This window comes from Varanus komodoensis, unplaced genomic scaffold (assembly GCF_004798865.1).
Source record: "Varanus komodoensis strain SLA01 unplaced genomic scaffold, ASM479886v1 scaffold34_1, whole genome shotgun sequence".
Classification (NCBI taxonomy): Eukaryota; Metazoa; Chordata; class Lepidosauria; order Squamata; family Varanidae; genus Varanus; species Varanus komodoensis.
This window is the reverse complement of record NW_025335854.1, coordinates 4440120-4454512: the sequence shown is the minus strand read 5'-3', so window position 1 is coordinate 4454512 and position 14393 is coordinate 4440120. Positions and strand designations below refer to the sequence as shown.

At 45.7% G+C, this 14393-nt stretch overlaps 1 protein-coding gene across 1 annotated transcript in view; it reads left to right on the top strand.

The window, feature by feature from the left end:
* Window positions 1-14393, top strand: part of HMCN1 (hemicentin 1) — a 229012-nt gene that overhangs the window by 204061 nt on the left and 10558 nt on the right. The window contains exons 93-103 of the mRNA XM_044439180.1: window positions 510-680; window positions 3381-3530; window positions 4726-4863; window positions 5432-5553; window positions 7539-7776; window positions 9153-9215; window positions 10158-10277; window positions 10668-10802; window positions 11428-11541; window positions 13105-13230; window positions 14127-14255. Coding sequence (XP_044295115.1) covers window positions 510-680; window positions 3381-3530; window positions 4726-4863; window positions 5432-5553; window positions 7539-7776; window positions 9153-9215; window positions 10158-10277; window positions 10668-10802; window positions 11428-11541; window positions 13105-13230; window positions 14127-14255 — 1506 coding nt within the window. The remainder of the gene's footprint in view (window positions 1-509; window positions 681-3380; window positions 3531-4725; window positions 4864-5431; window positions 5554-7538; window positions 7777-9152; window positions 9216-10157; window positions 10278-10667; window positions 10803-11427; window positions 11542-13104; window positions 13231-14126; window positions 14256-14393) is intronic.

Here is a 14393-nt window from a genome sequence, read left to right as displayed (position 1 = left end):
AGCTTCATGTGCAGGTCCCTTTGCCTTCTCACTTTCCTTCTAGCCTTGCTCATGTTTATATTTTTCTCTTCATGGCTTGGAGCCTGTTGCTGCATGTGACAGCCAGCTCCCAATGCTGCAATTTCTTTCCATGCGCATTGCACTTTTCAAATGACTGGGTAGACCCACATCCGAAAGAAAAATCCGCTCTCATCCATGCAGCTTATGCCTTTAAAAAGGCACTAATGTGGGACAAGAGTTGTGCAGGTAAACTTAAGTCAACTAGAGTGGGTTTTTTTTAAGGAGATCTGCTACGGGGGCTCCATCAGCCTTCCCACTGGTGCAGCTGCAGGCCCATGGCCGCACCTTACCCATTCTCTTCTCCCACCTGTGTTTGCACACAGTATTCTGGTTTGACCCCACACTCACACACATGCCACAGCAAAGGAACTTTTGCTCACACTGCTGAAGCACAGCACAGAATGCGTCAGAGGAACAGCACTTCAGCTAACTCTGCTCTCCATCTTCAGAGGACGGGAACTGGGGGACTTGGCAGCCCTGGAGCGCATGCTCTGCTTCGTGTGGAGGAGGGGAGCAGACTCGAACGCGGCTGTGCAGCAGTCCACCCCCTTCTAACAAGGGGCGCCCCTGTCCTGGAGACGAGTCTCAGATATCCAGGTGTAACGCTCAAGCTTGTCCAGGTAGGTAGACAGGCAGCGAGTTGCAGTGGTGTGTATCAAATGCAGAGGAAACATGTTATGGCTGTCATGATGCTTAATATTTCGCCTTCAATGAAGGTGTATTCTGGATCTCAGTGCACAATTCAGGCGTTCGGTCCATGTTGAATGCAGATGCTTGAGGAGAGGGAAAGCTGGAGCCCATCTTCTTCTAGCACCTTTTCATCACTAGGCTAGAAACGGGATGAGCAAAAGTAGACTTTACAAGACTCAGAGAGATTTGCTGCCGTGGCTCTGCACTGTCTGTCTTGCAATGTCTAGTACAAGAAAATGTGTGACCTTGTGCTGGGCATGTCCCCTTGCCTATTGCACTGGGGGCACAGGTGAGGAGGAGGGAGATGAAAGGCATAGGACGGCCTGTTGCTTGCCCTTTGCTTCAGAGGCAATAAGGAAGAGAGAATGAAGAGACCCGGCAGCTGCAGGGATGCCCTGGGGCCTTGGAGGGCTTCTGCTGCTTGTTGAGTTGGGTCAGGGGGGTCCCCTCTTTTGGGCCCATTGGGTACACTTGGAATTTTGAGAACGGAGGCACTGCCTATCCATAAAAAAGCTGGCATGCTGAGCACAGGTGGTTGCAAAAATGTCATTTTCACTGAGAGACAGAGCAGGGATGGAAGGCACAAGAGACTTCCCCCAAAGCCTGAATCCATGTCAGAGATCTGAGCCAAAGCACAGACCCATTCATTTGAAGCTGCTGTTCTCTTTCCTATTCAGAAGCCTGCCCACCCCAAGCTGCCTCCCTCACCATATGCTCTTGGCATACACATCCCATTCACTCCAGGCACAATTTCTCTCTTTTTCTTTGGATCACCCCCTTTAAAAGATCCTCTTTCCCTCTGGATCACTGTGCCCCACAAAACTCTCCCTCCTCCTCCTCCTCCTCCTCCTCCTCCTCCTCTCCCTGTCTCACATTCACATCCCCTCCCCAGTGTGTGCACACACTCCCTCTTCCTGTGCCTGATTCATTCCCCCAACCACAAACCAGATGCTCTCTCTGGAAACTGCCCGAATTCTGCCCAATGCTCTCCTCTGCCCTCAACCCCAGGCCATTCCACAACGCCCACAATGCCAGTCCAATGTACTGAACAGTCCTCCTTCCTTCCTTCCCTCCCTCACTCCCTTTCAAGAGAATTTTGGCTGGGAAGCAGCAGAATGCTGGCCGGGAGCTGCTCTCCATTTCCCTGTGGAGCAAAGAGGCCTGCAGGTGGGAGCTCTGCTGCTTTTCGGCCACCCAAGGGGTTTCTTTTAATCAATGGCAGCGCATCAAAAGGGGCATCGTGGGTCGGCAGGTACCTGGGGGGTGTCCTGCAGCCCTGTGGCACTGCCTTGCCAGCCTCAGGGTTTGATGGACCAATGATGGGAGTCGGGAAGGAGCAGCTTTATATGTCCGGGGCAATTCCACAGTGCTGCTCCTGTTTCCAGGTGCTGATGCAGCACCATGGCATTTACTGGCATTGCGAGGGCTTGGGCTGTTGTGTCTGGTCTTCACTTTTTTGGCAGAGGAGAAACAAACCTCAGAAATTGTCTGCCGGTTAGTTCTCACTAGCTCACACGTCTGGAGAGTTGCCAGGGCTAAACAGAGTGACATTTTGACTTATATTCAGCTAGACTCAATGAGCAGTTTGCAAGCTGTTTGCTTAAACTACCTGGCCAATATTTGCACAGGAATCCAACCATTTCTTCTTATGGCTGCACAGACAGGGGCCTAAAATGTTGAAAAGTCATTAAAATTGCTGTGCAATCCAAGAAAAGTTGCTTGTCAGTCTCCCCACCTGAAGGCACACAAATACACAGAGATCTAGTAAAATGTTCTGAAAATAAGTGTAGTAGAAAAGGTACGTTTCTTCTTGTCAATGTGCGGAATATTTTTTTTTTCAGTTGTTTCCTTAAAATGTGGCACCAGAACACAAAGAAGTGTATTTGCTCTGGCCAAGATCCTAACCAGAGAATTGCATAAAGCCTGCCTGAATTCCTGCAGGAATTTGTTCAGTTTCCTTTCCTGGCACGCTCTGTAGCATTCCCTTTGGCAAGCAGTGTTAAACAACAGTTGCCTTTCACACTGAAGACTCTGCTTCTCACTCTGCTTTTTCGTTCTGTGAAATGTGCTTCTAAACAGGCTCAGGAGTTACCTCCAGGGTTACATGGCCTGGTAGAAGTTTGGTCATGTTGCCATTTAAGTGCACGGTTTTACGGAATCTCTCTCCAAACAGAGAAGCCACTATGGCCTCCCAGAACTCATGTTTGTTTTTGTTTTTCCAAGGGGACAAGCGAAGAGATTTTACTGATGCACATATTTTGGAACATAAGGATACAAAAAGAGCCCTGTTGGATGAGAGCAGCAGCTGATCTAGTCCAGTGTTCTCTTCCCACATAGCCAACTTTGGCTATGGGACGCTCACAAACATGACATGTGTGCATTCATAATCGTCTGTTCATGTTTCTATCCACTGGTATGAAGAAGCTCACTGTTCATGTTACTGGACCTCATCTACAGCCATCATGACCACTAATTGTCTTACCTTTCTTGAATCTGTCTAATTCCTTTTTAAAGGCACCTGAGTCACCACATCTTGTGGAACTGAACTCCATCCTATGACTACCTGCTGTACGAAGAAGTGCTCTTTCAGTTGTATTTCCTTTCCCCTTTCCCAACTACTCCATCACTAGGTGGACCTCCACGCACCAGAGGCAGTGTCATTGGCAATATCAACAATGTTGAGTTTGGAATCGCTTTCCTGAATGCCTCCATAATAGAAAGTCCAGATTTGGATGCTAGAAGGATACAAGCCAAAATTACAAATATCCCTCGGAGTCTTGGTATGTCTGATCCTTTCGACATAGGCTTATCAAATAGTAAATAGTTTAATTCTGCTGAAATACTGGCTCACAGGGAATGCTCATCACAGCGATGGGGCAGCATGGTTTTCTTTGACTGTGTGGCCACTAGGAGCCAAATCCTTGCTGTTAACTGGACCATCCTCCCATGTTTCGCCATGACATTGCATGAAGACCAACGTAATGTGAAATTTGAGTTGGCACATATTATTCACGTGGGAGAGTTGTTAGCTAAAGGGACACCATTTATTTCCATAGCAATAAGATTGGGGGGGGGAGCAGGAATGCACATGCCTAGCACTGTACTTTCACCATCCCTCTTGGAGTGGGTTTGCACATCACAAGAACCCATTGTGGTAACCATGATGGGTTGGTGGATGTGCCAAGCAGACATAAGGTTCCTGGGGGTTGCTTTCCTCCTTCCACCCACCTCCTGCTCTCTCATTCCTCCAGGTGGTATCGGAGGGGATACCAGGGGAAGGGATTAGGGTCCTCTCTCTGGCCGCCATGCTTGCGAGCTGGCTTTGTCTCCCTGTGCCTGTCCAAGGGTCTCTCCTGCCAAACAGGGCTCATGATCTGAAATGCAGAGGAGAAGACAGGGAAACTATCTGACCTTCCTGGACAGCCTGCCTTGGGAGTTGGAGGTGGGATGCCTTCTCCGCTCCATGCTCCGGCCTTGTTCTTCAGGTATCCACTCCACTGATCACTGGCTCTCAGCTCCCACACTTTGCAAACAGGGGCATGCATGCAGCCAGAATGCCCTGTTCTTGGGGCGGCCCTGCAGAATCCATGACCCCACTGCTGCCACGGGAGCACTGTCCCCCAAGGCACGAGTGGCAGTGCAGGAGTTGGGCTTGCTGAGGAGGCACCAAGAATAGGGCATCGCTGCTGAGCACATCTTGTCCCTTCCTGGCTACTTCTTGGGACAAGGCCACTCTGGTTGGTGCCAGGATGTGGAGCTGCGAGTCCAGGGTCATGCCTGGCTGTGCTGTTTTAAGAAATGTGATTGCAATCAGCTAAAAAGGGAAATGTTTATTCAAGATTCCAGAGAGTTTGAGCCAATTTTTTAAGGGGGTGGGTTCTGGGAAGTAATATAAAATTATATGAAAACAAAGGGTGCCGATATCGAAAACAAATGTTGCTGTTCTTATAACAATGGGTTCTTTTCCTTCTAAAGGTCCAGCAATGAGAACACTAGTTTCTATTCTGAGTCCTATTTATTGGACAGCAGCCAAGGAAATTGGGGAAGCTAAGAATGGTTTTTCCCTCACCAATGCAGTTTTCAAGAGAGAGACACAAGTGGAGTTTGCGACTGGTTAGTTATGAAGGGACTGAGCTTTCCATTCTGCAGATCTAACAAACATTTCCTTTAGAACCACTTACCATAGTCACAAATTCAGTATTTTTCCTTCTGTTTCTGTCTGTTTCTTACTCTGAGAACCATTAAGCCGCCTACAGAGATGTGTGTGCAGACTGGGGATAAAACACAGTGTTGACCATTTTTGGAACTGGTTCTTCTACAATCCCTGTCAACCTCCCACTCCACCCTGGTGGCTTTAAAAAATCGTTGCTGTTATTCTGTGCCATCAAGTCATCTCCAACATATGTGACCCTATCAATGAAAACCTTTAAAAATGCCCTTTGCTTGGCATCCCTGATGAGCTCTTGGAAACTCCAGGCTGGGGCTTCCTTTATGGAATCAGTTCAACTCCTAGTTGGTTGGTCTTCCTCTTCTTTTTCCACCTTCAACTTTCTCCAGCATGCTTGCCTTCTCCAATGAGACTTACCTTCTCATGGTGTGCTGTGTACAGTTAAATGGTTCATTGTTAGTACATTTCAGACCCCGTTTGCTTATAAATTAGAACTACTATTAACATTCACAGGGGAAATCTTACGAATGACTCATATCGGCCGTGGCTTGGACTCAGAGGGTTCCTTACTCTTGGATGTTGTTATCAGTGGCCACATATTGCAGCCACAGTCATCAGCTGATGTTAATGTAAAGGTATGTATGTATGTATGTATGTATGTATGTATTTATTTATAAAATTTGTATGCCATCCAATTACTTGCGTCTCTGGACGGCTTACAACATAAGTAAATTGACAACCCACTCTGGCTACAAGTTAATAAAATACGACAATAAAATACAATATTAAAACATATTAAAATATTGATTAAATAAAAAGGTCTTTACCTGGCACCAAAAGACATGTAATGATGATGCCAGGCAGACCTCTTTGGGGAGTGCATTCCATAGTCGGGGCACCACCGCAGAGAAGGCCCTCCTCTGGGTGCTCTGTCTCCTAACATCTTTCAAAGAGGGTTCCCGGAGGAGGGCCTCTGCTGCCGATCTCAGGGGGCAGGAGGGCAAATAGGGAAAAAGGCGTTCCTTTAGGTATCCTGGTCCCAAGCCATTTTGGGCTTTATAGGTGATAACCAGCACCTTGAATTGAGCCCGGACTTCGATGGGAAACCAGTGAAGCTGGTAGAGGACTGGGGTTATATGAGAGTAATGCCCAGTCCCCGTCAGCAACCTGGCTGCTCTACTTTGCACCATCTGAAGCATCCGGACTGTCTTCAAGGGCAGCCCCACGTAGAGCGCGTTACAGAAATCCAACCGGGAAGTAACCAATGCATGCGTCATTGTTGCTAGGCAATCCTCCTCCAGGTAGGGATGCAGCTGATAGATTAGCTGACACTGGAGGAAAGCTTTCCTCGCCACCACCGTCACTTGAGCTTCCAAGGACAGCTCCAGGTCAAGGAGCACTCCCAAGCTGCAGACCCTGTCCTTTAGAGGAAGCGCAACCCTGTCCAGGGCAAGGCCCAAGACACCTACCCAGGAGCTCGAATCACCCACCAACAGAACCTCCGTCTTGTCTGGATTGAGCTTCAGTTTATTGGCCCACATCCAGCCCATTACCTCGGCCAGGCACCGGTTCAGTGCAGCCACTGCCTCACCTGGGTTAGTTGAAAACAAGAGGTAGAACTGGGTGTCGTCAGCATATTGATGATTCCGCAGCCCACACCTCCCGATGACCTCCCCCAGCAGTTTGATGTAGATGTTAGGTGAGTCAGGATGTTACCGCAATCATGCCTATTACTCTTTAGATTTTCCTCTGCTGGTACTTAATACAGTCAGCCACTGCAACATTACGGTATCATATAAAGCTACCATCACTGAGGGTTAAAAGGACCACAGGCAAGGGCTCCATGAGACCGTCTGCCCATTCAGCAAACGAAGAGTTAACTCCAGTCATTCTTGGGAACATCCCTATGCAAGCGTGGACAGAAATGAGTCCTGCCACCCCACCGTGCTGGAGCACGCTGGAAGCTCCTGGGCTTTTTTCTGAATAAATGTACAGGATTGCACCCTTGAGTGCTCCGGTGTGTCATATTTATATATGTAAAGCATGCAGGGGTTTTCTTACTCAGCAGCATATAAACACTACAAATAAATAAATACTGCTTGCTGTTTCTCTCAAGATCTTTTGCTCTACTGTTGTAATGAAGACGAATCTCTGTTAATCTATCCTCCTTCCCCTTCCCCTTCCCCTCCTTGCCCTCGTCCTCCTTCTGTTTTGTCACTTGAACAAACTATTGCTTGCCTCTTTCTTCAGCATATGTAGCACCAGACACATGGATTAGGTACAACTCTGCCTATTCCTTAAGAAAGAATTATTTCCCCATAAACCGAAGACCTGATACACTCTCGATGAGTGTCCCCTTTTTATGTATCATCACATGCAAAATTCCTGGGGAATATTACATGTGAGTTGCACCTTACATGTGCCTTCAAAAATGCATTTTGCCTGCTGTGTAATCAGGGTAGTCAAATGGCTGGACAGATCACACTGCTTGCCTTCGAAGTTGCAAAGATGTGTGCCGAAATGTATTCCAGCATGGGAACATCCTTGATGGGAAGCCTGTAGATGACAAAACTGTCCTATTTCATATCACCTAAATTTGGGATTGTGATGTTTATTTCAGGATTATACAGAAGATTACATTCAAATAGGCTCTGGTCAGCTCTACGCTTACTCTACACGCCTCTTCAACATAGATGGAGTTAGTATACCATATACTTGGAACCATACCATTTCCTACGATCAGAATCATGGAGCAATGCCTTTCCTAGTGGAAACGCTCCATGCCTCTTCTGTTGAAACTGAATACAGCCCACTTGAAGAAGCTCTGACTTTCAAAATCCATGCTTCTATTACAAAAGGTATTGCTGGGGGAGACCGTACTCATGGGGTCTGCATGTACAACTTGTGCTTTGACCTTCTCCAAAGTGGATTATGTCTAAACCAGGATACTGACTTTGATTCCAGGCCGACCCACTCCCAAGGTCCCGGATCAGGCGATGTCAAATGTACAGAAACTACCTGCAAATCGCCAATAAGATGAAGCAAACAAGAGGCTACAGTTTAGTCCATTAATGTTTAGCTATTCCAGGCAAAAAATCTTATACTGGGTGGAACCAGCCTTAGTCATGCTTAGAGAAGATTTATTGAAGCCATGAGCAAAATACTACTGATTTCAGTGGGGTTTGATGTAAACATGACTAAGTCTGGATCCAACAGAATCCATCTAAAAGATGCTTGGGACTGGGCAATGACGAGTCCTAGGAGAAGGGAACTGCTGTGGATGCAAAGGATGCTGGATGCATATCCCGCTCCCTTTGATGTAAGGAATGCCTGGCCAATGAAGGGGTGGAAACACAAGTTTTCAAATAAACTAAAGAAATGCCCCAAGGCTTATGCTCATAGACAGTATGGATAAGTGTAGCAATATATGGTTGTGGGGAATTTCTAATGTGCCTCAATAAAGTCATGGATTTGGAAAGCAACATGAAAGTCTGAAAGTCCAGGGCTGGATGTGCAGCCCTGTACACCTTTATGCCTGGATTCTTATGTCCTGATAGCAATTCCATATTTTACCAGGCATGGCAGGGCAGCAAAGCTCCAAATATGCCCAAATCATTTTCTGCCATAGATTTCCATATTTCACATTGGGCCTTTTCATCTTTCCAGTAGACTGAAAGAAGTCCTTCTGTGCTAATAAAGAAAGAAGACTCCCTGCATTCACAGCCTCTGACATTCTAGTGTAGCTTTCTGTCCCTGGATCAGGATTTTTAGTTTGGACTGGCTTTTTCATCGTGCTACATAAAACACATCTTGCAAAGCTCTCAAGAGCAGTAGATTTTGGCATAAATGTTTGTGTAGTTTTGCATAAAGAGATTTTCAACTGAAATACAGAGTGAAGCACTTCAAAAATAAGTGTAATAGAATCATTGAGTTGTAATGGGCCTTGGAGATAGAGATATTGTAGAAATCCCGATTCATCCATCCTCCTGGCCAATGAAGGATCTACAATCCTGGCACCCCAGTCAGGTGGCCTCTGCCAAACAGCTCTTACAGTGGGAGGTTTCTCCTGCTGTTCAGCTGAAAACTTCCTTGGAATTTCCTGGTTCTGGTTCTTCCTTCTGGGAGCAGCATAAGATGCAGTCTGCTCGATCTTCTATAGGAGAATTGATCAGATGTTTGATAAGACCTGGAGCTTCTGCCAGTTTGAATAACCTTTGGCTTCCTTTATCTTCAGGAGAACATAGCAACCAATGTCCTAAAGGGTTTGATTTAGATTCTTCTGGGCCCTACTGTCTAGGTAAGAGGATGGCCAGAAATTTAACTAAAGACAGAATGTTCGGTGTGTTGCCTTCCTTTGGACTTTGAGTATCCTTCTGCTTAATAAGCCCCATCTGTAGCATGCATCCCCCTTCCTAGTTCCTAGGAAGAAACTCCCTTTTGTTCTTTTGCCAATCAGAGACTATTAATCTAAATCGGGTTAGCATGATGCTCTTATGCTGTCGCCTTATTCTGAAATCGCATCTTTTAACTGTGGAAAAATCCAGAGATGCCTATGAAAGCATATCTGCATTTGCACATAGAAATGCTGAAAGCAAAATAGAATTTGTGGGTCCTGCTTCCCATAATGACCCTTTGACACTTATGGGGTGCAGGAGGGGGTCATCATTACATTTTGAAACACTTTGGTGTACTCCATTGCAGGATCCCTCCATGTGCATATGGCGTGGGGGCGGGGGATGGATTTTAAAAAACACAATTGAATCTGGGCTTGCTTTTCCTTGCCTCCATGCTTCCTATCCTTTAGAACTTTTTAGCATGTTCATACTACAGCTGCAGTTTGGGAGGAGTTATCAGTGTGGTAGGAATGGGGCTCTTTTCCTCCTCCTTGTCATTGTTAAACATGAATATTGCAAGTTTCAGGCAGATAACTAGACCCTACAGGCTTCAAATGGCCAAACTCAGTTGTTCTTATGTGCCACAAAGTCAACTCCAACTTACGGAAACTTAGGAATGAAAGCCCTCCAAAATATCCTGTCTGTGCTGTGGCTTCCTTTATGGAATCAGCCCATATCTTATCTAGGCTTCCTTTCCTTCTTCGGCCTTGGTTTCCCCTTTCTTCTCTAGGGCATCTTGTCTTTGCAGGATGTGCCCCAAGTAGGACAGCCCCAGCCAATCTATGGAGTAAGCTATATTCTGCAGGTGGAACTGACGTGTCATCCTGTCTTGTTTTTCCCATTAGATGAAGATGAGTGTACCGTTCGAAATCCATGTTCCCACATATGCCACAATTCCATAGGCACCTATTATTGCTCATGTCCTAATGGCCTTACCATATCCGCTGATGGAAGAGCATGCCAAGGTAAGGACCACACAGTCCAGACGTCATGCAGTAGCCTGAGAAAAGGGGTAAGCGACCAGCTACTCTGCAGAAGACAACACCTTGAGAATTAGAATCAGTCCTGGATATCACTTGGTGCTAACCTCTGCGCTGGGTTGCACTTTTCCCGGCAGTATTTTCATTGCGTAAGATAATATTATTTATTATATTTTATTCATTCCATCCCATCTTTTCTCCATTGGGACTCAAGCTCTGAGACTCAACTTCACAAAGTTTGATTCATCGTGTGCTTTTTTTTACCATGAGCCGAGATATTGAGATGGGTAGTATCTTCACGGTAGCATTGATGCTGCTTCTTCTCCCATGGTATGTGCTGAGGCATGTCCTCACTACAGTGCATGTCTGTTGCAGATATCGATGAGTGTGCTTTGGGGAGGCATTCGTGCCATGCTGGCCAAGACTGTGAGAACATGATCAGCTCTTTCCGATGTGTGGTTCGATGTGGGATTGGTTTCAGAAGAACGTCAGATGGATTGAGTTGCCAAGGTATGGTGAAGGATTTATCTGTTGACAATGGCCGTTAAATAATGTACAACAACATTAAGCCAACATTTCCATGAGGATAGGCTGGCTCCTGGGAGGTAGCAAGAAACAGATTGGAATAAGTGGTCTTTTTTTGCCTTCTCAATTTGTGATTTTCAGGCAAGTTTTCTGCAGTGTCCAAAATGCCCAGTAAGGCAGATGCTCTCCATCCGTGCGCTTTCACTCACATGTGCTAAAGCACAAGTTCTTGCTGCTTAGGTGTAATATGTAATACTTTCATTTTATGATTTAGAGCAGGATTGGGTGGGGGGGCAGAGCCCCTTTTTGCCCAAGAGCCACGACTGGAGGAGGGTACACTCTTCACACTTTCACGCACAACCACCCACAATCCTGGGGTTTCTTATGCTAGCACTTACAAAGGAGTCCCTCCATATCATTGTTCTCACATGCAGAACCTTGGCTGCTTGATTAGAGGATGCAGAAAAAAGAGCCATGGGGGTTGAGCAATCCCTCTTCCTACACCCCCCAAGTGATTTGCCCCTGTTTAGTAGGACTGGTCAAATTCAGCCCTTTGCACAGCATATCTTCAGGGTAAGGAATGTGTGCTGATGTCCTTCCTATTCCACAGATGTTAATGAATGCCAGGAGTTGAACCCGTGCCATCAACGTTGCTTCAACACCATTGGAAGCTTCCACTGTGGATGTGACCCAGGATATCAGCTAAAAGGCAGGAAATGCATGGGTAGGAAAGAGCACAGAAATGGACAAGGACAGTGCATCACTTCTAGAAAACAAAATCCTTCTAGCATGTTCACAGCTTTCCAGCCACTGATCCAGAATTTAGACCAGGTTCTGGGGTCAGCCTAAATGTAGTCTAATGCTATGCTATTCAAAAAAAGTGTTTCATGTTGGTTATTTAAGTTGGTATCTGTGAAAATACATGGCGAAAGGAGGGAGAACTGGGCCCACAAGAAGTGGGGATAATTCCTTATTCCCTCAGGATATTGCAGTGGCAAGAGGATACATCCCCTTCACTGCCAAAATGGTCCTTCTGCAGGGGAAAGGCAGGCAGGCAGAAAGACGGTGTGTTCTATTCTGCAGCTCTTTGTATTGGCTGAGTTTCCTGCTCAGCCATGCTCATTACCATGCCTACCTGCCCCATGGCAGGGCCAACCTGTCTGCTCTCCTCCACCTCAGCCTAAGGGGATCACAGATATAAAGCCCTTGCTCTGATGGGGAGCAGCAAAGCACAATTAATGGCATCTATGAGGAAAGGGGTTGTAACAGCCAAGGGCCCTGGGGATATCTGAAGAATCTGCTTTTGGGGCGGAACTCCACTGGATGTCCTCAACTTGGCTAAATAATCTCCAGGCCACTATCTCTCTTCCTTAATTTGGCCTCATGCTGCGTGTTTGTGCAGGTGTCATTCAAGTGGCATTCTGCTTCCATACTGTAATGTTTGATGTTCTTAGTCTTACGAAGACCACTCTCTAAACAAGATACAAAAGGTCTTCTTTATTAACTGAGTCACAGTCCAGGACATTCCTGCCTCATGTAAAAGTAGGATGGGGATTCTTATAATCAGTGTCACACCAAAATGAGTTCTCCAGAAGAACTTATGCCGCAGTAATTTTTGTCACTTTGTAATTCAGACATTAGATATTGTACTGTGATAGCAGCTGACTGAATAAAAAGCAGAACTTCCCATTTAAGGTCTAAAGGCGCAAGTAAGAATAGAAATTATGCATATTTCACACTTGAGAGCATTTAAGTCACTTTTACTGTTGAGAACCTGAAGGATAATGTAGAACATTTCAGGTTAGGAGCACCATGGTTATCTTTACTAAATGGAAAGATTTGTTTCTCTTTGCATAAATACAGTGCAGTGTATATTTAAAGGGGTGAAGAAATACATTTTGATGAACACTGCAGTCTATTTCACTTATAATAATAGAAAGTCAAAGAAGGGTGCAGTTTTGTGTATGTTTCAGCAGAACAAAGTCCTACAACACCCAGAATTCCCCAGCCAGCAAATACTGGGAATTGTGGGAGCTTCTTCAACTTAAAAATGCACAGAATTGCACTTTAATTGGATTTTGGTGCAGCACACAAATTGTAAGTCATTATCTTTTGAGCAGCATAATGATTTTTTAAGCAATCATTTTCGTATCTAAAGTGTGATTTTTAAAGGTGCACAAGTATATGGAAGAGAGAAAGAAGAGAGGAAAAGAAGATTACCTTTAACCCACGTAAGGTGAAAAATGACACGATCCATTCAGCTATTTTGCTTCCTATCTTTTTAAAGATGTGAATGAATGTAGGCAAAATGTGTGCAGACATGATCAGCTGTGCAAGAACACACGAGGTGGTTATAAATGCATTGATCTCTGTCCAAATGGAATGACCAAAGCAGAAAATGGAACTTGTATAGGTAGGTACACTTATTTTCCTAAAGATTTGCAAAAGCTACGAGTGTTTCCGGAGAAGGTTTTTATTGTGCAATTGCCCTGTCTCTTTCACAGAATTTTGAATGGAGACCCAGGGTCATCAACTTCACTTGTAACTGTCCTCCATCTTTTTTCTTATCACAAAAAATCATTAAAGAGGGAAAGATGAGACAACTGATCAATGGCTTTTAACGAAGAGTGTAGCCAGCCCTCCGTCTGGAAGTACCATATAGCCAAGAATCATGGCATCCCCTGCTGTTTCAGTGTTGTCTCTTTCCTTCCATAGCATCTTTGACTTTCATTCATGTACTCCTTTATTAGTCTCAGGACTCAGACATCATAAACATGAACGCTGCTACATGAATCCATAAGGGCCACAACTCAAAAAGGAAAGCAAAACTTTCACTTTCTGTTGAGCATTTAATGCTTCCATCTTCCTCATTCCCTGACAGTGATCATTATTTAGAATAGTGGTGTGTGCTGTCTAATGAGCACAGATGGGATAGAAACAGAGCGAATCAGAAGGGGCCTCCCAGGCCATCTAGTCTGACCCCCAGCTCCAGCTGGCTCCACTCACGACATGCCCACCATGTGCATCTCTAGCCTATCCTTGAACACACTCACCAATGGGGCCTCAACGACCTCTCGTGGAAGCCCATTCCATACCCTTGGGGTCCTAACTGTCAGGAAGAGCTTCCTGGCATCTAAATGGAACCTTACTTTCCACATTCTGATAATCAAGGTCCCAGAAGAAATCAGAATTCAGGGTGGGGTACAGAGCACTGCAGCAGGAGAGTACAAACCCTTGGAGAGGATGAAAAAGCAGAGGGCAGTTTTGCTGCAGCAAAAACAGCAGTACTTTGCTTGTGCTTCTTGTCAGATATTGATGAATGCAGAGATGGTACCCATCAGTGCCGTTACAACCAGATATGTGAAAACTCACGGGGAAGCTACCACTGTATGTGCCCAAGAGGGTACAGATCCCAGGGAGTTGGAAGACCATGTGTGGGTAAGTTGGAAGCAGGGGCTGGATGGACTGGAGTACCATTGCCCAAGTTTGCCTGTCGCTTAGGCAACAAAAATGGCTCAAGATCACTTGCATCTTAAAATCAGCAGGTCTCGGAGATAGCTAAGACCTTTGATTGAA